The sequence below is a fragment of the Tupaia chinensis genome, unplaced genomic scaffold (assembly GCF_000334495.1).
Source record: "Tupaia chinensis unplaced genomic scaffold, TupChi_1.0 Scaffold000550_1, whole genome shotgun sequence".
NCBI classification, from domain to species: Eukaryota; Metazoa; Chordata; class Mammalia; order Scandentia; family Tupaiidae; genus Tupaia; species Tupaia belangeri.
In genome coordinates, this window is record NW_006160062.1 from 67,733 (window position 1) to 91,698 (window position 23,966).

Below are 23,966 nucleotides of genomic sequence, written 5' to 3' on the forward strand. Positions count from 1 at the left end.
TGTACTTTTAATACATCTCATGAGGGGCCGGCAAGTGGTGTGGTGATAAAGGGTGCTGAACTCCCACATGGCCGACCATGGTTCAAGTCCCGAACCTGGCAACTTGCTTTCTCAGTTTTCATCTCTCTCTCTCACATTCTGTCTCCCTCTGGTCAAACTGAAATAAATAAATAAAATTTAAAAAGTTAAATAAAATAATTCATTTTAAAAAATATATCCCATAAATTTTGCCTGTGTCTCATAAACTTTTTTGCTTACTAGTTCCTTAAAACATCTAGAAATAGAACGTGCCTGTGTTTCACAAACTACAGATGGATGTATCTATGGAACTGGAAATTCTCTAAAGCAAATGCACATTAAAACTACAGACATGGGAGACATCTTCCCTAGCAGCTATGGCTGGAGGAACTATTCTGTGATTTTTGTCCCTGAAACAGTTGCTTCCTCTCTGGGTTTAACCCAGCACAATTACGTGATACCAATATTATTTTAATGTCATTAGGCCAGCTTTAAATTAAGATCTTTTGTGAGCTTTTTTGTCATTTGATGTTAAATATAATTTGGAGATGATACAAAAGGAAATTGCTTGCTTGAGAAGTGATATCTTGGGTTACACATTCAGGGAAATCGGGAACTTAATGTCCCCTTGGCACTAGTATGGGCCAAGTCCCCAAAAGAACTTGGCTTTGTTTCCATTCCTACTTTTCTTTGCAACTCTACAGATGAAATTTTTGCTAGGTAGCTGAATTCAGTGACTCCTCTCAGTTTGGTATTGCTAGTGAAAAATCATTGAATAAAGTAATATGTAACGTTAATAAATCCCAGGCTTAATATACTGGCTCTGAAAATTATTCAGATTTATTTATGTCTTCATATTTGTACTTTGAGATCTTTACTTTCTAATGGGCTTTAAAAATATACAAATGTGGGAACCAGCAGGTGGTGTGACTGAGACAGCTAGCGCCCACGTGCTAACTGCACAGTTTGAATCCTGAGCTTGAAAAACACACCAGGCACATGTGCATGAGTGCCCCAAATCCTGACGTGAGGGAGACATGCAGGAGAGGGGATCATGGCATGGCCATCCCCCATGGTGTGTGTGTGGGGAGTGCTTTCTTATTTTTCTCTCAGTCTCTTACACTCCCTCTTTTTCTCCGGCAAGTACATGGCAACATTTTTAAATATGTATATATACTTCTGTGGAAATATCTCAACAAGAATAACTTGAATTTTCTAAATTGTATGTCATAAATAACTATGGCCATTCTATATCTCCATTGTACGATGTTTCATTTTTTACTGTCCTCTCTCTTTGAAAGAACATATTTGGATATTAAGCACGCGTATATGCGTGTGCATTTATGGTGAAATCTTAACTTAAACAGCTCTTAATTATACCTATTAGATAAAATCTAGAATTCCTCCTGGTGAGGCTGAAACAATTGGTGGGAAACTTAATTACCACTCACTGCCCATGTTTATTGTGAATGTTGAAAAACAATACTGCAAATCATTTCCTTGCACTATTAACAAGTGACATGTATTTTTAGAGACAAGTTACCTTCCTAAGAACACTTCATTTGTATATTGACATTCCTGAGAGTATAAATAGAACAAATTATTTCTTAAGGTCCAAATTTGTGTTGGTTATGAAGTTGGCACTGGAATTTGGTGGTATTGAATAAAGTTTAATATTCTTTGTTCCAGCTTCCCAACTAGCTAGTATTACATGCCCACACCCTCATGCCTGATGGGTTCAGGTTGACCCAGGGACTAAGTAGGCCTCTCACATGGTTTCTAGCCTCCCAAGAAGTTGCAATATTGTGTGCCTCTCAAACTGGGCTGTAAACATCAGATCTAGAAATAATATGCATAAGATATTTTGGGTATTTGAGCTCAGGATCCACTTACCAATTTCTGCAAATGAGCACGCTATGATTCTAATGGGGATTGCATTGAATCTGCAGCTCAGTTATATGGTCAAAAATAATTTGAAGTAAAATAGCTTAGAATTTAATTATCACTGACTTGTTTTTTATTTATAAGTTAGAGTCTTGCCATGTCATGTTTCTCCCAGCTAGTACTACACGTGCACGTCATCATGCTTGGCTCTTTTCTTTAAGTGCATTTATTTCTTCCATGAAAAAGATGATAGAGATGTAGAGACAGAAAGAGAAGGAGACAGTTATCCCAACAGAGTCTTGTATTGCACTCCACCTCCAGCCTCAGCCAGCCCTTATTACAGGCATACGCAAGTATGCTTAATATGTCCAGGGAGGCTTCGGGACATGAACTTCAGATCTTCTCATGTGGACTGAGCATTGCAGAGTGTTGCATTACTGTTTCACCACTATTGGCGCTGTTGCCCAGTTATTTTTTTAGAAACATGTCTTGCCATGTTGCACAGGCAGTCTCAGGCCTGTGTCAGCCTGCTTCCACACCCCTAAGTCACTGGGATTGCAAGCACCCACCACTGTGTTTCCCTTTAAGTTGGAATGGGACTCGAACTCAGGCCGCTCATATGGCATCAGCTTAGGAAGCACAGTGTCCTAGTAGTGCACCAGCAGGACTACGCCTGAGTGGTTAGTTTTACGAAGTTGCTCAATATCTTAAACTATTACATATGCACTTTAAAATGAGGGGCTCTCTTTGTCATCAGTAGCATGCAGAAGGACATGCCATGTTGACAACCCCTTTACATGCAATCCAGCACTAATGTTGCTGAGTTGCAGAATCAATTTAGCAATATTGCTATCGAGGACACTCAGCAATAGATTGCTTGTTTAATCCCTACCCTTAGAACTGTGACATAAGCAAGTGAACGCTCATCCTCTTCAGCACTCTTAGTAAGTTTAGGGACATAAATTAATACTAACTTTCTACTCGCTTTTCAACCTAACAGCCTGTAAAGATAGGGTTAAAAGAATAGCAAGTATATTTTACTTATTAGCAATTTGAGTTACTGTCATCTTCTCATTACAGTGAATAGTCATTAAACCACACTATATGGATTTATCTTGCTGGAAAGTGAAGACAAATAGACCTTCCATCTCCTCTACACCAGATTAAATCAATCTCTCATTTTCTGTACTTCTAAGAATAAACAGCAACCCTATCTTTTGGTGCCTGAAGTAATTAAGAGAACCACGTAGGATGAAGGAAGAGAAGACTACAATTAACAGAACTTCAGGGAATTATTTCTCTTCCTGCATTGCCTTTTCCTGATACTATAAATAACAACATTACATCATGCTGACAAGGCATGCTGTTCAAATACAAGAGGCAGGCTTGCCCTTCAACAGATGCAAAGAAACGCTGCTCCTAAATAGCTCTGATAATGTCAGCACAGCACAGAGGAGGGAACAGGGCCAGCGGCCCTCTGTGCATGGCTTTCTGCACCGGCTCTACTCTCTCCCACCCCAGCAGGACTCCCCTCTCTGGTATTTTCTGGTAAATAAATCACCAACAGTAAGTCAATGCCCATCTTCTGTTCCTGCCACAATCATGCACTGATGGGCTAAACATGCACATAGCCCTCTCACTTCTCCTGTGGGGCACCAATGAAAAATGTCATTGTATCTTTTTTTTTTTTTTTGAGAGGTTTTTGCTATAGGGCGCGTACGCTCGCCAGATAGAAACAGAGAGACAGAAAGCAAGAAATCACCCCCCAGGGGGGATGGCCACGCCACAATCCCTTCTCCTCCATTCTCCTCTCGGGATCTTGGGCACGCATACACACGCGCCTGGCGTGAGTTTTAAGCCACCAGGTCCCGGACACGAACCGCGGTCGACTACGTGGGAGTCCAGCGACATAGCCATTATGCTAACTGCTGGTCCCAAAATGTCATTGTATCTTAATAAAAGTATACAGAGAAGGCACGTAAGTCGATTTGAGAAAGGTACCCAGTTGATGACACCCGAACTAACGAGTAGGCAAAAGTCCTGAGAGAGAACACAGGGCTGGATGTGCTAAGGAAGCCTTCCGTACAGACTTTGTAGGGCAGAGAAGAGGAGGGGAGGACCTCCACCATCCTGGAAGGCACTGGGACACTAGGGTGACAGGCACATGGTGGAGTATAGGTCAACCATCAAAGCAGTCCCTGCAGGCACAGCTCATGGAGGGGAGGAATGCATCCAATCACTGCATCTTTTTCTGCAGAAAGTGGGTGAGGGAAGGGGCAGACAGGCAGCTTCAAATCAGAGCAAGATTATATAAGCCAAGTTCCAGAAGCAGGACTATATCTACTTTACCATCTAAGAGTCACTAGTCTTTATGAAATGGGAATTGTTCGATTCTTGATTCCTGACAGACTGAAGCAATCAGTTCATCTGGTGTTTACAATCGAATATTGCAGCTAAGGCAAACAGCCCGACACATTATTTTTATGCATGGATATGTGTACATCTATATAAAGATACATGTATATGATATATGTGCACATGGCACATACTATGCACACATACATATGAACATAAAAGATAAAATTCATGATAACTTCATCAGGAGGAGACATTCACCGCAATGTCAGCTAAGGCCGTAACAAGAGACAGCGGTGAAGCCACCGCAACGAGGTTTATGCAAGTGGCACAGAAGTAGAGCGGTTAGAGAAACCATCCTTCCATACGGATTCTGAGCAGTCTCAAACAACTAAGGGCAAGGGATGCAAAAGCTTCGTAATGACATTAAAAGAGAAAGCGGACAATTTCACATGATTTGAACTGACCAGGACAGGAAAATGAAACTGATCAGCACATATTGAGCTAGTCACCCCATTGGAGAGCAAATGTACACAAAAGCAGCTGTTCACATTGATTTTTGAGATTCTGAGTCCTGCAAAGTCCAAGTCATACACGGTACTTGCCTGAACTCGAGCCTCCAGATCTTGGACTGTGAGTGTGCTGATACCCTCTCTCTAACCTAAATGCTCACCAAAAAGAAAAAAAGATTCCATGCTAGCAAATTCATTGACTGAACCTTGAGTGTTTTCATAAACTGTTGGGATCTCAGAGGCCTTATGAAAAGCTCTCAACAAAAGCCCATCATTGTCTCCCTGGGCAGAGTTTCTCATCTGCAAATGAAGGATGCCACTATCTGCCACACGTCCCGGCCTACACTCATGCTTTGGAAGATTAATGAAACGCTGGTGTCTGGGCACCTTGAGGATAATGCCAACCATATTTCAAGTTAGCCCTAAAATCCTTTCATTCTCTGGGCCTTTGGGAAAAGGCGAAAAGAAACTGCTTCACGTTTTGCTTGGCCCTATGGCTACTAAACAAGAACAGTAATAGATCTTTTGTTCTTTTTCGTAAGCCTGAATATCAGTTAAGTAGCTTGTTTAAGCTACTTCAGGGTGAAGGAGTTCTAACCATCTACTGTCTGTACTCTGATCACAAATATGTACTTCAAAAGAGAATGATATTTCCGAGTGCCACAGTATAGGCCCTGTACCTCCAGAAACCATATTTATGAGAATCTTGCATTGTAGTTGTGACTTCCTTATTGCTAGAACCATCATTGTAATAATGAATGACCACTTCCTTCATCATTCACTCAGTCCCCTAGAGAAATTGACCACTTCCTTTCAGCATTCACTCAGTCCCGTATTATAATTGTGGCACAAAATAAAATCATGCCAAATTAAGTTTCTTTTAGGGGGAAACATTGTAAGTTTAACTAAGAGTTAAGCACTTCTGCTTTAACATGAAAAATGAACTCAAATGGCAAATAGAAAAATATAAATCCTGACTGCTACATTTCTGTTTAATAGCTTCAAAATCCAATTTTGTCAATGGAGTAAAGAGAACGAATCCTTTTGAATTCTTTACTTTTCGTTTTTACTTTTTACTTTTTTTTTTTTTTTTTTTTTTTTTGCTATAGTGTACATGTGCTCTCTGGAGAGAGACAGAGAAAGAGGGAAAGTGAGAAATCATCTCCCAATGGGATGATTATATTGCTATCCCCTCTCCCCCTTTCTCCTCTTGGGATTTTGGGCAGGGATGCACATGGGCCTGGCATGTTTTTTAAGCCTCTGGGTCCAGGACTCAAACTGCACAGTTGGCCATGTGGGATCCAACACCTTAACTTCCACGCCACCTGCTAGCTCAAGAGAGAATACCAGTAAGTGCCTAATGCAAAGGGGCCTCATTGCTGTGCTGCACACAATTCTAGACATCAGGCTCTAACTCCCTATCAGCAACTCTAATAGTATTGTCTTGTTCAAAGCTATTAAAATGTGTAATGCCTGCCCTTTAAGAAACTTAGATCTAAGAAAATACTCTTACTGTATCCAACTTTCATTTCAGAAATGTCACTGAAGTATCTTTGTCAACTTAAAGTGACTGTGTATAGTGTTATTTCCCCGTGGGTAAACCCAATGGAGTAGAGAAACAGTAGCCTGAACATCTTTCCCTGCAAATACAAATAGTGCCCTAACCCTGGGTTTGAAAGAAAACAATACTAACAATTAGACTTGATTGCACAAGAGAAAGATTAGAACTATCTGCTTAAGAGCAAGAGAAGAAAGGGAGAAACACAACCAAAGGCTCAAAAGTCTGATGCAAAGAGAAACAGTTTCAAGATAATGAGAAGAAAAACAACTCGGACATGGGTTTAATAATTCAGACCTTGCTGAGCTTTCTGTACTATGTTTCTATTGCAGATTATGAGCATAATCTCTAAAATTCATCTTTCGTATATAAAGGGGTTGGAGATTTTAAATTAGAGAATTACTCTGCAGAGCCATCAGATTTAAGGAGCCAACCACTTCATGAAGAGAAAAAATGATGGGGAAGTAACAGATTCCATTACCAAAAAAATAAAGGAAGGAAGGAAGGAAGGAAGGAAGGAAAGAAGGAAGGAAGGAAGGAAGGAAATCCCTGTGCCCAAGAATGCATTCCTGGGCAAAAATCTTAAGTCCTCATAGGATTTGGGGTTTGCTGGGGGCTCACTTCTGTCACTTGCTTGGTTACCTGGAGGACAGATGTTAAAACCTTAAATTGACTCACTGGTAACCACTAGTAAGAATATGGATGGGGGACCCACCATAACAGCCACCTTCTTTCATGGGTATGATTAATTTTAACTTTCCTATAAATCCTCGTGCTCTCAAGCAAACACATAAAATAATAATAATAATAATAATAAAATAAACAAGGGGAAGCAGAGCTCTTCCAAAGGCCAGGGCATGTTCCACGTTTGGAGTGACACAACCTGGCTCACTCACTGGGTAAGCTCAGAAGGCTACTTGTCCTCTTAAATCTGTTTTTCTTTTCTACAACACATGGACAACAATTGTATATTTATGTTCTGAGAACTGAGTGGCATGTATAAAGTTTGCATGGTACCAGGACAAATTTAGCCTGTGAAAACATGATAAAAGCTACCATTATTTCGGGACCAGCAGATGGCATAATGGCTATGTTGCTGGACTCCCATGTAGTCAACCACAGTTCGAGTCCCGGACTCGATGGCTTAAACTCATGCCAGGTGCGTGTGCATGTGTGCCCAAGATTCTGAGAAGAGAATGGAGGAGAAGGGATTTCAGTGTGGCCATCCCTCTGGCGGGGGCTGGGGGTGGTGATTTCTCGCTTTCTGTCTTTCTGTCTCTCTCTGTCTTTCTGGCAAGTGCACGCACCCTATAGCAACTCCCCCACCAAAAAAAGGCTACCATTATTTCAAAACTGATGCTGCCCTGATATGTAAGGCATTTGCTTTTGCAGAAATTGTTAGCCATGATCAAAATTTAGTAGATAATTGACAAATATTTTATTTTGTGTTTTTCAAATAAGAGACTTAATAATGCTCATATGCCTTAAGCTTGAACTACACCAATTCTGTCTCATTACCAATGAGGACTTTTACCCCAGTTTCACCCACATCTCCAGAACAGAAGGTAACTGACTAACATCCTGGGTTTCTGGAAGATATTTCCTTAGCAATGATGCAATGAGAAGCAAAAGAACAAAATGTTCCTGGGCCTGTGACATTCTGGCTCCTTTTATATTGGTCCCCTAGCAAGAATGAAAGATTTGTGTATCAGAGGCTTTTAGAGAGATGAGGAAGGCACAGTACCTCTAATCGTTGTATCCGTCCCTTGAAAAACATAAAGAGGGAAGAATTGGGATATGCAGCTTCTTTTTTGAGAAGAATTTCCTTAGCTTCATCCAGGCCTGCTTTGTTATCACTGCCATCCAGGGCAAAAAATGGGCGGACTACTGTGTGATACCAGAGTAAAGCTAATCTGAAGGAAAGAAGAGAGAAGCAGTGAGCCAATGATTTTTCTTACATTGGTTCTATTTTTAAAATAAGTAGTATGTACTCTTCTGACACACAGTCTTCCCAAAAAGCTTACTATGCAGTCTTTGAAAAAATAAAACAAGAGTATTTTTCTTCTTAATTCTGTCACTATTTAGGAAATTTCAACTTTAGCATGATATATACAACTTTACCACAATGTACAGTTAAGCACACTCCCTTCCATCAGGTGAGAGGGGAATAAGGTCTTGTAAATGTTCTGAACCTTCTAGGCAGATCACTGAAGACAGGCTTAGTAGAACTCTGAATTCTACACCTGAATTCTACATCAATGTACAAATTAGAAACTGTAACCAGTTACCATGAAGTTACTACTTCCTCAGAATAAAAGTTTTACTTTCTTGCAAAAGGAGGAAAAAAAAATGTTTATAAAAGTTAGAGCATCAGTCTCAGAATTCAAATTTAAATTTAAAAATCACAGACACAAATTACACTAAGTTAAAATAAGTGAGAGGACCTGATTAAGGGCCTTTTCTCTCGCTTTAGAAGATACTCAATTTAAAAAGCAAAAAATAAATTACTTAAAATTCCCTTACTTCAAACTCATTACTTTCAAGAAAAAGGCATGTTAAACTAAGTAAACAAAACAGATTCATTGGTATTTGCTTTAATGAACAAAAATGGTTTAATCTACATGTCAACTATTTTATGCAAATGCACACGTCTAGTGCATTCATAAATTTGGTACTCTTAGGAATTCATAACTAAGTTAATTATTCATTCCATTCATACCTTTCTCAGAGCTGAGCACAAAGTAATATTAAGATATAAACAGATCACAAATGATCACAAGTTACAAATCTGTTAATTAAACTGAATGAGGAATCACTGTAATTTAACATATTTGGAGAGCCATAATATTTTCAAATAAAAAATTAATAATATTAAGTTTGGAAAGACATAATATTTTCAAATAAAAAATTAATAATATTTTAAGTAGCTTTTAACTAATTAAGAGTTAACACCTAAGTTTCTCAGTAATGAAATAAGTAAAAATAGAGCTTAAATCTTCCATGATATCTACATTTTTTGGAAAATTTAGACAAGTGGTAGAATGTTAGGCAAAGAATATTTGATGTCTGGTAAAATGATTCAAATCTGATCAAATTACTCAAATAGTAGATATTTGGCAGATTGGGAAAAAAATCACTTTTAACCAATCTAGAAATGAGAGAATCCTGGTTCTAGATAGTTACACTGGCTTTCCCATACTCTCCCGTTTACAGAACTGCCATTTAAGTTCAGACTGAACAACATATGGCTCATTTTAATGCAACAGCACAAGACAGTCCTGCCACACAAAAGAAACCAACTAGAAACATCGAGGAAAATTATCCAGCCTGAGGATCCTTTATACAAACAAATTTCAGAACCACTTATCTCCTAAATCCAAAAAATCAGGATTGTAAATCTCAGTGACAGTGGTCAAGATCATAAAAATTACTAATGAGATCATTTGAGGTTGAAAGAAGGTCACTTAACCTGTTTAGAATACAAACCTCATGAACTTAAGAACCGTGCCTTGTTCTGACTGAAGTCAGTTTATAACTATCATCAGTACACATTACAGAACACAGTCCTTAATGTTGCATTAAAAAAACAAGGCACAGCCAACCACACGTTTTACCTGAAGTTTCCTTCAGTCTTTGTTGTTTACTTACTTTCAACACTATATTATCTACCAAAGCATTGCAATATAGCTACTCACGTAGCTAAAGGGGCCTTCATGTCCTTACTTTCGCTTGCATACATCAGTGAAGAAAGCCCCTGTAGGCGGTCTCCAGGAAAACCCAGCAGGTTGATGATTTTGAGCAGGTTTGGGGGCACCATGGATATGCAAAGGTGAAAAAGGCCATATCCAAAGCTAACAGCACCTTTCAGTCTGTTTAGAGACTCCTCAGACACCCCTTCAGCCACAATGTGATTATCATTTGCAGCGTCAGAAGTCAAGGGTTCTTCAGTTAGCTTCTTCTGATACAGCTCCTGAAGGGCATTGATGTCCAAATAGCATTTATTATAAATCTTCCAGGCTTTCCTGAGGATCCACCCACCTTTAATATATGCTACAAAGAGAAGGGGAGAAAAGCATTAGAGAAAAAGAAGCACTCAAAATAATTTTTGTATTTGAGTAGTAAGCAAGCAAAAATTTAAAAAAAAAAATCCATCATCTATCATTGCACCATTTTCTTCATAATGCTTACTAAAGTTTCTCATTTGTTCTTGGTCTCCCTTTGCTATACTGTATGGCCACTGGAAAGAACCGTGTGATTTTTTTTTTTCTCGTTGTAGCAAGCCTCTCATGCAGTAGCTAAGGCACTATATATAATATATACTGAATGAATGAATGAAAGAGAGAGAAAGAGAGCAAGCATCACCGGAATCTAGCTTTTTTTCAAGTGTTCTTGAAATTTATCCATGAAACAATTTACCCATGGAACCCTCCACAATTGTCTCAAATACTATGGTAGTTCCCTGAGAAGCCTCTTTTATATAATAACCCTTGCGTGGTTTACCCTGTGCAGTTCATTCTCCCTCTAGAGCAAGTTGTTAGTAGTTCACCATCAAATTGCTACCTAACCCCAGACATGCCATCTTGACAAAAATAAATAAATAAATAAAATAAGGAAAAAAGAAATGGTTGACATTTACCGGATAAACAAACAGCCAGCTTATCGCCAAACAAGTCATTCATATTAAATACAGACATGCAAAGAATCCCCAGCTACCTCTATCCATGCCCCTTGTAAGGAAGGCTTTATTTGATCTATGGTAGTGGCACTCATTCACAGCCCCAGCGGAGGGAAATACACAATAAAAGTGTTACCTCACTGTGAAAGAATAAATTATTTCATATACGGGATGACTATCTGTTGTTTTTAAGTAATTTCTGTTATTTCCCACTAGGCCGCTTTTTCTTTACAAAGCCCCCTTGAGAACATGTCCCACATAGAAGACTTCAGGGACAAGAGGTAAGATGTGGGATTTAGGGCTGGTGTGTGGTACAGTGGTTAAGGGAGATGGATCCTACATGGTAGACATGAGGTTTGAATCCTGGCCACAGTGGCTTGGACAATGTGCTGGTTATATATGCATGTGTCTCCAAAATCCTGACAGAAAGGAGGTATGGAGCAAAAAGAACTGTGGTACAACCATGCCCTGTTGGGGGGTGCTTTCTCTCTCTGTCTAGAGAGTGAACCTCTGATGATGGGGGAAAAAAAAGACATGGGATTATGGGATTTACCTTTCTCCATGCCCACCTGGCCCTCTCAGACAGGCTGCCCTGATCCTGCTGCCCCCTCTCCCTGTGAGCATTTTCACATTCAGATGAGTGGGGAAGGAAGAGAGGAGGACAATTTATCCATGGTTGAGTTCATCATCACCACATTTTTTTTTAAAAGTTTATTTATTTCTTTCTTGTGTAGGAGAGAGAGAGAGAGACAGATAAACACACACACACACACACACACACACACACACACACACAGAGGTACCCTCAACAGTGTCTCACACCATAATCCTCCACCTAGCCCTGCAGCCTGCCAGGATCACAGGCACAGACCTAGCGTGCTCAGGTAGACCTTGCGATGAGAAACCAGGGTCTCTCCACATGGTTCCACAGCATGCAGTAGCATCCCTGTCATCTGAACCACCTCTGCCAAGCCCATGCTCACATTTTTAAGAAAAGGTTCCACAGGGACTTTTCTACAAAGTGAAGTTCTCTCATATCTATAGGAAAGTTTATCTACTTGGCATTGTTATGAGTATGGTATACCAATAATCTCCCATCTCTCCCTCCTGTCAGGACTTTGGGTATACACGCACAAGTGCCTAGCATGTTTCTCAAGCAGCTGGGTCTGAGACTTGAATTGTGCAGTCAGTCATGTGGGATCCAGCCACCTTAACCATCAGACCATGGGCTGGACCTACTGATTAAGTTTCTATGCTGTGCCTAGGACTGTGCTTGGCATCTGAAGGGCACAGAACAACCATAAAACATAACCTCAGTCCTCCAAATGTCCACAATAAATTAGAAAAGAAAATGTAACATAAATAAAAATAAGCATGAAACATGAAGACAACTTATTTATTTAAGTGCTCTGCTGCATTATATGTAGATAAAGTAAAAACAAATAATGCTGAGATTTGCAGTGAATGGTTTTTCTTTATTTCCTTTTTTGTCATTAAATTGTTTTCTATATGCATAAATAAATTATAAAGTACAAAATAAGCATTGTAAGATATTTTTAAATAATTATTTTATTTAACTTTATTTATCAATTTATTTATTTTAATTTGACCAGATAGGGATATAACGAGAGAGAGAGAAAGTGAGAAGGCAAGCCACCAGGTCTGGGACTCAAACCATGGTCGGACATGTGAGAATCTAGCGCCCTCAACCACCATGCCACCTGCTGGCCCCAGCATTATAGGATTTTGATTAAGAAACAAAAACTTTACTCCTCCCCACCCTACCCCTCGGAGGGAAATATTTGACTCCATTTTATCCTGTATTTTCCATGCTGCCTCAGCTGTAATAAAGGAAGTAGAGCTTCAGTTCAGGGAAAGGCAGCATTCCAGGAGAGGAGCATGATGGGAGTGCAAAGGAGCAGATGGGCATGCTGTGCAGAGGCAGAGTGAAACAGAGGACACACTGGGACAACGGGGTGAGAGTCCAGCTGAGGAATGACAGCCTGCTGTGGGAGAGATGGGAATTACCATAAAGGAGGTGAGGGGCCTAGGGGTAGGAAAATTAGTTTTAACAATTCAGATCTCAGGTGGAAAGCTGTAGAAAAGGAAGGTAGCAATGGAAATAAACATGAATTCATCAACTGTTGACTGCATGAGTCTCAGTCAATAAAATGTCATAAAAACATGGTAAAAACTCCATTTAGGGGCAGTAGGTAGTGTAGTGGTTACAGGACTGGATTCCCACATGGTAGACCATGGTTTAAGTCCTGGACCTGGTAGCTTGAAAATAATGCAGGGCGTGTGTGTATACGCATGACCAAAATACTAGGAGGAGAAGGGAGGAGAAGCGATTGTGGCATGACCATCCCTCCCGGGGGCAGTGATTTCTCACTTTCCTTCTGTCTCTGTCCCTGATAAGCGCACAGGGCCTATAGCCAAAACCTTAAGAAAAAAATTAACATTTACTTATTTCTTCCATGAGAGAGAGATGAAGACAGAGAGATAGAGATAAACAGCAACAGGCCTCCCAGTAGGGTCTCCCCAGCCTCAGCCAGCTCATATCATAAGCATCCATGCATATCTGGAGTGTTCAGGGAGGCCTAGGGATGTGAACCTAGAACCTTTCCGTGTGGGTCCAGTTGGATTATCACTGCAACCTCTGGTCTCAAAATCCCATATGTAGGGAACCAGTAGTTAGCGTAATGGCTATGTCGCTGGACTCCAATGTAGTTGACTGCAGTTTGCGACCCGGACCCGGTGGCTTAAAACTCACACTGGGCGCGTGTGCGTGCGTGCCCAGGATCCCGAGAGGAGAATGGAGGAGAAGGGACTGCAGCGTGACCATCACCCCTGGGGGGTGATTTCTCGCTTTCTGTCTCTATGTCTCTGTCTGTCTTTCTGGTGAGTGGACGCACCCTATAGCGAAAACCTCTCCAAAAAAATAAAAAATAAAATAAAATAAAATCCCATATGTATAGAATAAAAATGAGATAAATTCCACATATGTTTAATTTCTTGTGTTAGGTTAAGTACATTGACACTAATGTTTAAAAGTTCATGTTGAAGTCTATTGTAATAAGTTTTCAGATTTTAATTTGAGTTTAGGATTTAGAATAAATCAAAGATTATATGTGCAAAACAAAGTTATGCACATATGGCAAGAGATTTTACTTTGACTTTTTAAAAAAAAATTTTGTTTTTTTTTAGAGAGATTTAGGCTATAGGGGTGTGTGCTTGCCAGAGACAGAAAATGAGAAATCATCCCCCGAGGGATGGCCATGCCGCAATCCCTTCTCCTCCATTCTCCTCGAGGGATTTTGGGCACACATAGACACGCGCCCAGCATGAGTTTTAAGTCGTCAGGTCTGGGACTTGAACTTTGGTCAACTACATGAGAGTCCAGCAATATAACCATTACGCCATCCGCTTGCCCCTGCTTTGATTATTTCCACACTCAACTTGGCCCTCGAACAGGTTCCCCAGGACTTGCCTTAATCCCCATTACAAACTCTGTGAGCCAAACTGTCTAACCATAGGCAGACCACAGTGGAGGAGGCAGAGGCTGGTGAGGACTGCAGCAGAGAGCAGTGTGCTCCAAGAGGAGGGACGCTCAGACAACCCACACAGGGAGGCGGCAAATGGGCACAAGCCTTTCCAACCAGCAGGCAATGCGGTATTCAAGAGCCACACACTCTACAATGCCTTCCACATGGCTCCTCTGAAAGGTCAAGTATAATCATTATATTCAGTCCCATAGAGGATTAAAAGTCCTCCCTAGGGAAGGTCAAAATTGCATAGAAAATGGAAAATGTAGTTACCCTAAATTGATATCAGAATAAATTCTGTAACATTTTAGGGGGACTACATCTGCTTGAAGGCACCTACTGTAGCAATTTTTTGTTCACTTACCTAGAATGAGGCTGGTTAACCCCCAATACAAGGTAAGTTTAGGCTTTCATTTCTTATGATCTGAATGACATCTACTCATTATTATCTTTATCCCCGGTCACCAGACTTCTAATAGACTTACTTGTCCAATAAGTTTAGGCTTTCATTTCTTATGAAAGTCACCAGACTTCTAATAGACTTACTTGTCCAGTCCCAGTACCTTCTCTGATTGGAATCATCCTTTATCCATTCCTCCCTTTAACTCACTTGATATACACCCGCCATGTGCTAGGCAAAGTCACCATATTGATAGCAGGGACACAGAGAAGAAAATGGATTTTCATTCTTTATAACCTTGCTCAGGAACAGGACCAGTAGACCATGACTTCCACAAAGGTTCAAAATCACTCATTCCCTGTGAAACCTCTATGACTAACTTACCTGTCTACTAGTTAAAGTATCTCCCTGAATTAGCATTTATTTATTCATCTGTTAAACCCTATCCTGCTAATCTGTGCATTCCTTCACTATAAGAGCTGCATTTCATTAATCTCTGGACCACCAGTATTCACCATTGCTCAGAGTCAAACACATAATAAGTGCTCAGTTAACATGGGAAACGAGTAAACAGCAGGTCGACTGACACAGTCCCTGTCCTCAAGGAGTTTACAGTATAACATTTTAGGCAGACCTATTAATGAAAAGTACCATGGCTGTGTGATAAAGGCTCTAACTAGTAACGTAGAGGATACATACAGCAAAGGTCAGATGGATGAAGTCACTGAGAAAGGAAGAAGGCCTGAGCTGCACTTGATCAGCTGAGAGAAATGTAAAACGACAGTGTGTTCCACACTGACAGGGTAACTCCCCTATGGGGAGTGCTCTCTCACTTCCCCTTGCTCTTCCTTTTTCCAGCAAGTACATGCACCCTCTGATAAATTTTTTAATGAATTTTATGAAGCATTGATAATTTTACACAGGCCCAGTCATGGTGTAGGCAGTAGGTTGCTGCTGTGCAAGGCCAGAGCCACAGGGAGGCCTAGGTTCTATTCCCCGATCAACTGAAAGCAGGCTGGGTGCAGTGGCATGCACCTGTATTCCTAGCTAGTTGGAAGACAAGGCAGAGGACAGCAACATGGTGAGGCCCTGTGAAAAAGACCTCTTGCTATTTTTCCCTCTCACTCTCAAAAAAAAAAAAAAAAAAAAAATCACTCGGACCCATCCCTACCCAGAGTTCTAGTCACTGTGGTACCCCAAGTCCCTTCCATGCCTACTTCCTAACTCAGGAGTTGGAGGGGGGCACCTATAACAAAGGACTCCAGGAAAGAAACCTCTTTCCTCCCCAAGAAAACTGTCCGTTTAAAGTGCTTTCCAAGAAATGGATCCAACCAATGAAAGAAATAAACCCAATGGGCCTGAGAGGCAAATGAAGCGCAGTTGGTTATGTTTGTTTAAAACAAATACTGAGCTAGAGCTATTTATAAAGCACATGGCCACTAGACACATCTACTTGAACCTGTGAGATTTCTACCTTTATCAATATCACATTCAATAAATCATAGCACTTCAGGAAAAAACAGGAATGCTGCTAAATATCTATGAGCTTCAAGATTAAATAATTGATGAATATCAAAGTATTATAAAAATGGATAAAGGCCATGAGGCAATTAGTGAAAGAAATACAGTTCATGGATAAAATATAAATATAGATTCAATAATGACCAAAAAAAAAGGATAACAAAAAAATCTAATAATAACAACAATAAAACCAACTAATAACCAAAGACATGCACACAAAGAACAATGGAATGTCCAAGAATTGATAAAATAAATTATGGTACATCCACATAACATACTACTACTTAGTAAAGTTACATTCTGACACTAAGCCACAGAGAAAACATTAAAACTAAAATCCAAGATGGGAATGTAGGATATAAATAATACAGATTCAATTTTGTAAAATAAAAGAGAGAAAAATACAAAACAGATTAACACTAAAGGTAATTTTCTTCAAGTAATTAAATTAGAGATGACGACTTACTTTCTTTTGTACTTTTAATTTTTTTTCAAAAATTTCCATAATAATTTTACTAATTTTACAGTCAGAGTAATTTTTAAAATAAACACTATGATTTAATGATTCTAAACTTTTTTTAAGGTTTTTGCCATATGGTGTGTGCTTTCATGGAAGAGGAGAGAGAAAGAGAGACAGTGAGAGGGAAAGGGAAAAATCACACCTCTGGGGGATGGCCATGCCACAATCCTTTCTCCTCCATTCTCCTCCTAGGATCCTGGGCATGTGTGCACCCATGCCTGGTGTGTCTCAAGCAGCCATATCCAGGACTTGAACCATGATTGACCCTGTGGGAGTCCAGTGCTGTAACCACTATGCTACCTGCTGGCCCCAATTCTAATCTTCTCGAGGGAAGAGCTTGTGTTCGTTTATCTTACACTATGAGCTCTATAGTTATTTGTTGGATGGATAGATGAATGAACAAATGAAGAACAAACAGGACTTTAAATTTAGATATACTTCCACTATACTACTTTTACCTTCTCCCCCACAGACTATTTCTTCTGTTGTTGTTAAAGTTTTTGTCATAAGGTGTGTGTGTTCACTAGAGAGACAGACAGAGATAGTAAGAAGGAAAGTGAGAAAACATCCCCCAGTGGGGATGGCCACATCACAATCCCTTTTCCTCCATTTTCCTTCTGGGATTTTGGGCACACACACACCCGTGCCCAAAATAATTTTCAAGTCATCAGGTCTGGGACTCAAACCATGGTTGAACAAGTAGGAGACCAGTGCTTTAACCACCACACCACCTGCTGGTTCCACACTACAAATATTTTTTGATCTTTTATTTATTTCAGTATTTTATTATCATTGTTATTATCATTTATTATTTTTTAAACATTCAATCGTTATACATCATTTGGCTTGTAAAGAGAATTTACCCAACATGAAACATACTTCAAACCAGTCCAGTTGAGAATACTATGCATGTTATCATCAACAGGTAATAAATAAACCATTTCTGTGTCCCACAAATATCTTGCATCTCTATTTTTTTCCCCTGATTTCCTTCCCTATACTCCACTGCAGATACTTTCTTAATAGCTAAAATCAGATCCTTAGACGACTTCTTGAGTGTCAGGAAAAGAAACTACAAAATCTCAGAAAACCCAGAGCATCTGTATTGACCAAAGAGTTGCAGATAAACTCTGCTGCTCTTTTATATGAGTCAGAGTGCAGCTGCAACAGGGCATATTACATTCCTGCACTTTTAGAAATTCACGTGAGACCCAGAAGTGGTGGTGGGGCACTGCTGTGCAGTGCTAGAGCATATGAAAAGGGCCTTGGGTAGACCTGTACATGCCAGGGAGGCCATGGAAGACTGGAGGCATGGTGAGATCCTGTTTGTCTGTCTGTCTCTTTCTCTCTCCATAAATAAACTTAAAAAAAATTCTACTTTCAACTTGAGCCATATAGGAACAAAGCATCCTCAAGTTTGAGATAGAGGCAGTGAAGGAATAGCAAGAAAGAGAGAGAGCAAGGGGAAAAACTGGTTTCTGGTAGGCTGGAAACAAAACTGTACATTATAATTTAGCAGAAATACATACTTTACTTTAGGTTTTAGAGAAAGCACTTTTTTGGTTGTGATTTTCCTTCTCAAATTTTCTTATTTTTTCCCAAGTAAATCCTATCTACCAAAGTGGCAGTTTTCTACTGTCAGTATCGGAAAGACACATAATCACATAAGCAAACAGAATTAGGTCAATTTCAGGCACAATCATAGAGTAAGCTCTTAGAGACTAAATTGAGTTTATTTCACACAAGAAATGAAAGCTACAAGCTTTAATAAAAGCCTGGGAAACATGTCTTGGGCAAACTAATTAAGAAATTAGTTTATATCCTCACTAAAGGTCATTAAAATGCAGGTCATCTGATTATATTAGGAAATTGTTAATGATCTTTAATGACTTCTGAATATACTTGAAATCATTGAAGGCATTCGGGCCTTCAATCACAATTTCCTGAAAACTTTAAACTTAAATAATTTTAAAGGTTATTATCACATCTCAATTCCCACAAAGACGGTGTTATATAACTACATATACATATATGAGAGGCACTGGTAACTTCCCTAAGTACAACAGAATTATCTTGAAACAAAAGGATGAAAAGGACTTTGGGATTAAAACTACTCTGGCTACACACACATTAAGCACTTGTGGTTTTAAATTCCCAAGTAATAAATCAGTAGCATTCCCCAAAGAGGTGCCACATGTTTCTAGAGACTGAATACAAGGAAATCTTAAAAAAAAAAAAAAAAAAAAGTATTACAAATTGTGTTCATGGACTAGTGAAAGCCATTAAAAATAATATTTTGTCTTACCTGACAATTCTTGTTTTACAAATGAAAGCACAGCCAGGTAAACTTGACAATCAGCTATGATTATCTGCCTCTGTAACCGATCAACCATAGAGGGGGCAGATTTTCGGACATCAACCTGTTCAGTGGGAAGAAAGTACACACCAGTCGATTGTGCCTCCAAACTATTGTTATTATGCTGTACAAAACAAGTTCACAGAGGAATGGTGAAACAAGGCAGTAACTCAAAGCTAAAGCCAAATATATACTGAGTCTCAAAGTTTTATAATTTCAGTAGGTCTAGCTTTGTTTTGTTAACAATAGAAGTACGATGCTAAAGCGCATTGTAACTCAAAAGAAAATAATCTAAGTGTTAAAAACTGAATTTACAGAAACATGGAAGTCAACATAAAACTTTAGTTTCACTTTTGTAAAAACAATGCAAGTTCTTATACAAAATAAAAACTATTATAGGCACAATGCCTCCCCTAGATAACCTGAAAAGTCATTTCATGGCCATCCACTTTCAGGTAGGACTAATGTTAGGCTACATTCTTTTAGAGTGTATAAGAGAAAAGTGAGTGTTGGCAACGGAATACCTTCTCATTAAGGAAATTATACCCTGGAATTAAAAATTAGCTCTGAATAAACCACAACTAGTACTTAAAATGTAAGCTACATAAATAAAAATGCAGAGTCAAATCACTTTTTACACAATACTAATCTTTATCACAAATAATGCTTTTAAAATGAAGAAAAATAACTGTGGAATAGAACACTCTATTAGGTTTATTATTTTATAGGGTAGAAAATGGGAGGTAAAGCTAGTTGTTTTAAGATGTTAATTGAATGATGATATGAGAACAACTGGTGTCATGCAGACTGGCACCATGTGATTTTTCTGATCTTTTGGGGCTGATTTTGATAAATACATGTGACTTTTTTTAACCTAACACTGCTCTGCAGTATCAGCAACAGCACACAGCTAGCATGTTCGTATGCTAATTTTTTATTGCTATGCAAATAAGCCTCATGGAACTGCATTTCTGTATGTGTCTGAAGGTCACCATGTTTGTTCAGAATGGCCATGCTCTACAAAGAATGATTACAAGAACCCTGCAACTGGAGGCAGAAATGCCAGTTTGTTTTAGGCAAATAAGATAGTGGCTGACTTGAGGAGATGGCAGTGAGGATGAAGTGGATGCATTCAAGAGGTTTTTCAGAGAATGAGTCAGCAGGACTTGGCCAGTGGCTGGGTGATGGGTTTGGAGAGGAAGGAAGCAGGGGAAATGCTGACCCTTCTGGAGCATTGGGAACAGTACTCCTGGTCTCCCAGTGGCTTCCTCCTGGTAGACATCAGCAGTGTGAGTTGAGGTGAAATATCCTCCTATGACTGCTTCCTGGGAAGGGGACTGACAGGAGGAAGCAGAAGAAAAGGCAGGGTGGCTCTGAGGACTGGCTTGTCAGGAACATATGTGATATATATGAGACCCTTGGGCATGCCAAGAAATACCAGGGGGTAGGAGGTGCCTCTCCAGAACCTAGAACTTTTGCACTGAAAGGTGAAGGTAATATCAGAAAAAGTGGATTATGATACTTTTGTGACTTTGCAAGGGTGATGAGGCCTGGGGAAATTGAGTAAACAGTTGAACTGCAGAATTATGCCAAAGTCCAATTCTACTGTTCCTCAGCTAGTGGCGCGTCGTATATGCATCACCTATACGAAAGCCTCATGACAGCAGCCCTTGCCACACAGCCTGTTATGGAAGAAGATACCAAAAAGACACCCAAAAAACACCCACTGCATGACTCCAAGGACTGAAAGAAGCTGCTATTGTTTTAAGAAACATATTTTATGGGTGAATAATATTCCAAAGCATACATGTACCACATCTTTTCAATCCAGTCATTTGTTCTTGGGTACTTGAGTTGATTATACATCTTAGCAAGTGTTAAAGAGTACTGCAAAAGCCTTCATACTCCTGCTTGATTTCTATAAACAAATCGTGACCTCATTTAGATAAGGTTGCTTTTTTTTTTTTTTTTTCCTTTTTTCTAGCTTACAGCCAATCACAGCAGCTAGGCTTCGGTCAGTCATGGGCATCAGGCATCCCACCTTATAAACCGTGTTAATGCAGACAAACTTCAGAATGTAATCAAACCAAATAGTTTTTCTACCTCATTTCTTAACTTTTGTTTTTGTATGTCACTTTTCCATTCCTGTACATGTAACTTTCCTTTTGCAGAACTTAAATACTGTATGACCATGAGGCTACCTGAAGTTGCTCAGAAGTTAGTCTGGCAAACTGCCTGATTTGAATTGTGTTAATATATGCTCAATTATGGGACCAGCAGTTAGCGTAATGGCTATGTTGCGGGACTCTCAAGTAGTCGACCGCGGTTTGTGTCCTGGACCCGGTGGCTTAAAACTCACGCCAGGTGCGTGTGCGTGCGTGCCCAAGATCCCGAGAGGAGAATGGAGGAGAAGGGACTGTGGCATGGCTATCCCCCCTGGGGGGGTGATTTCTCACTTTCTGTCTCTCTGTCTCTGTCTGTCTGGCGAGTGCACGTGCCCTATAGCAAAAACCTCTCCAAAAAAAAAAAGATATGCTCAATTAAACTCCACTAAATTAAATGATCTAGTTTATTTTTTTTCTAACACAAGTGTCAATGATGCTGCAATGAACATGAGTGTGCAAGTATTTTTCTGACTATTTTTCCACCGAAGAGTGGGATAATTGGGTCAAATGAAAGTTCTATTTGTAAGTTCTTGAGGAATATCTGGATTGTTTTCCATAGTGGCTATACTGACATTCCCACCAGCTAATAATAGTGAAGACAAGTATAGATACCAGACACTATAGGGCAGGAGAGTGGATAGCAGGGGTAGATGGGAGGGATTTAGGGAGGTGGGACTTGACAGACATATGAATATAAAATTCTCTGATGGAAAAGACATATACGGCAATTTCCTTGATTTGATGGTAACATAATGTATGTTTTTGAAAAACCACTGTGTGTGTTATGGAGATGTACAATTAAATGTAAAAAATAAATTAAAATGTAAATTAACTTAAAAAGAAAGATATTTTATGTAACTAGAAGCTACTGGAAACATCTAGTGGTTTATTATTTTTTCAGTCATATTCTAAAAACTAAAAAACGAGCAAATGACTGATATTCTGAAAAGTGACATAGTTCATAACTAAGGCTATAGGACTTACATTCTTCTTAATTTTATTCTTGATTGTTTCAATTACTCCAGCCTCTTCACTTTCACACAGCTTTTCCGTTGTTTTCAAGTCATCACATGCCAACTGCATCTTTTCTTCTTCAAATGTCATCATGGCATTCTTCCAAGAAAGAAAGAAGGAAGGAATAACTCAGTCAGCAGTCTGAAATTATGGGCCAATTTATTACAATGAAAGTTCAAATTAGAAAAAGAAATCACTTAAATTACTTTAAGAGTAAGAGAATCAAAATGTTACAACAGACCCTATACATTTAAAGAATTAAAGAATTATATACCATATTTGAGGGGTAGGGGTAATCTACTGAACCTCTGTGAACACCTGTGACTTTTACCAAGTAGAACTGAGACTCCTGAGATGAATGGGCTACAGGAGCAGACACAGAGTCATCACAGGATCCCTGGTTCTCGGAAGGACCTAATGAACTTACAGTGTCTAGCTCTCATCCCCTCTCAAATCCAGCCAACCCTACCTTGGCATTCATTCTAGGTCCCCCCCGGATGACTCTAACCTACTTCTCCATTCCAGCCAAACCTGACTGTGGTCCTCTTTGCCCAAGACTCACCACTACACTCTCCTCTTATTTGGGTACTAGTGATACAGTATTAATAGTGCCTGCTACCGTTCCCAGTGACGTAAGGAACTAAGTAGTCTTACAAACAGTAGGCCTGAACATTGTGTTGTATTAATTAGTGATAAAAAGAAATAAATAGCTTGAATGAAAACCTTCTTCCCTGAAGACTGGCCTGGTACCTATAGTCTGCTCATTTAGTTTGTCTTCTAGTCCATATTTATGCAATAATGTAAAAGAAATATTTATTACTCAAAGTCAGATCTCCTGCACTCGCCAACACAGTTTTAATTTTTGAAGGGGCTTCAGATACATTTTTATTCTAAAGAGGATTTAGGTTGAGAAAAATATAATACTTTAAAAAGTAAGATAAGAACATTTTATTTTTTAAATTAGGGAAGAGAGTAATGTTATTTCATAGGCATTGGTTAATAGGCAAAAACTTTACTTTGGTTTTAAACTCTAAAAGATTTCCTACATTATTATATCGATACAGCTGGTAGCCACTAACAGATATTACCATCTGGAAATAATGTTTAAAATTTAGACAGGGTCTCACTGTTGTAAGCCTCCTTCCTCAGTCTCCTACGCAGCTATGACTACATGATACTACCGTCATATAATGGCAGGCACTACGTTATATATCTGTTTCCTTCATACTAATACCTCTTTTGATATCAACTTACCAAAAAACTGACAAAGCTGGCTCCGAAACTCATTAATGGGCTATGATTTCTGTAAAGGAAACAAAATAAGATTGTTTCTATTATAAAATTTTATTTTAAAAGCATTTGATATATCAGAAACATTACATAATTATTAATTTTTTTAGGGCGCATGCGCTCACCAGAAAGACAGAAAGAGAGACATAGAAA

General features: G+C 39.3%; 1 protein-coding gene across 1 annotated transcript in view; it reads right to left on the bottom strand.

The window, feature by feature from the left end:
* The window catches only part of TTC39C (tetratricopeptide repeat domain 39C), a 126,717-nt gene that overhangs the window by 43,488 nt on the left and 59,263 nt on the right, over positions 1 to 23,966 (bottom strand). Inside the window, exons 2-6 of the mRNA XM_006157653.3 lie at positions 23,778 to 23,826; positions 22,494 to 22,622; positions 19,294 to 19,408; positions 10,023 to 10,377; positions 8,072 to 8,240 (exon numbers count right to left, since the gene is read on the bottom strand). Coding sequence (XP_006157715.1) covers positions 8,072 to 8,240; positions 10,023 to 10,377; positions 19,294 to 19,408; positions 22,494 to 22,622; positions 23,778 to 23,826 — 817 coding nt within the window. The remainder of the gene's footprint in view (positions 1 to 8,071; positions 8,241 to 10,022; positions 10,378 to 19,293; positions 19,409 to 22,493; positions 22,623 to 23,777; positions 23,827 to 23,966) is intronic.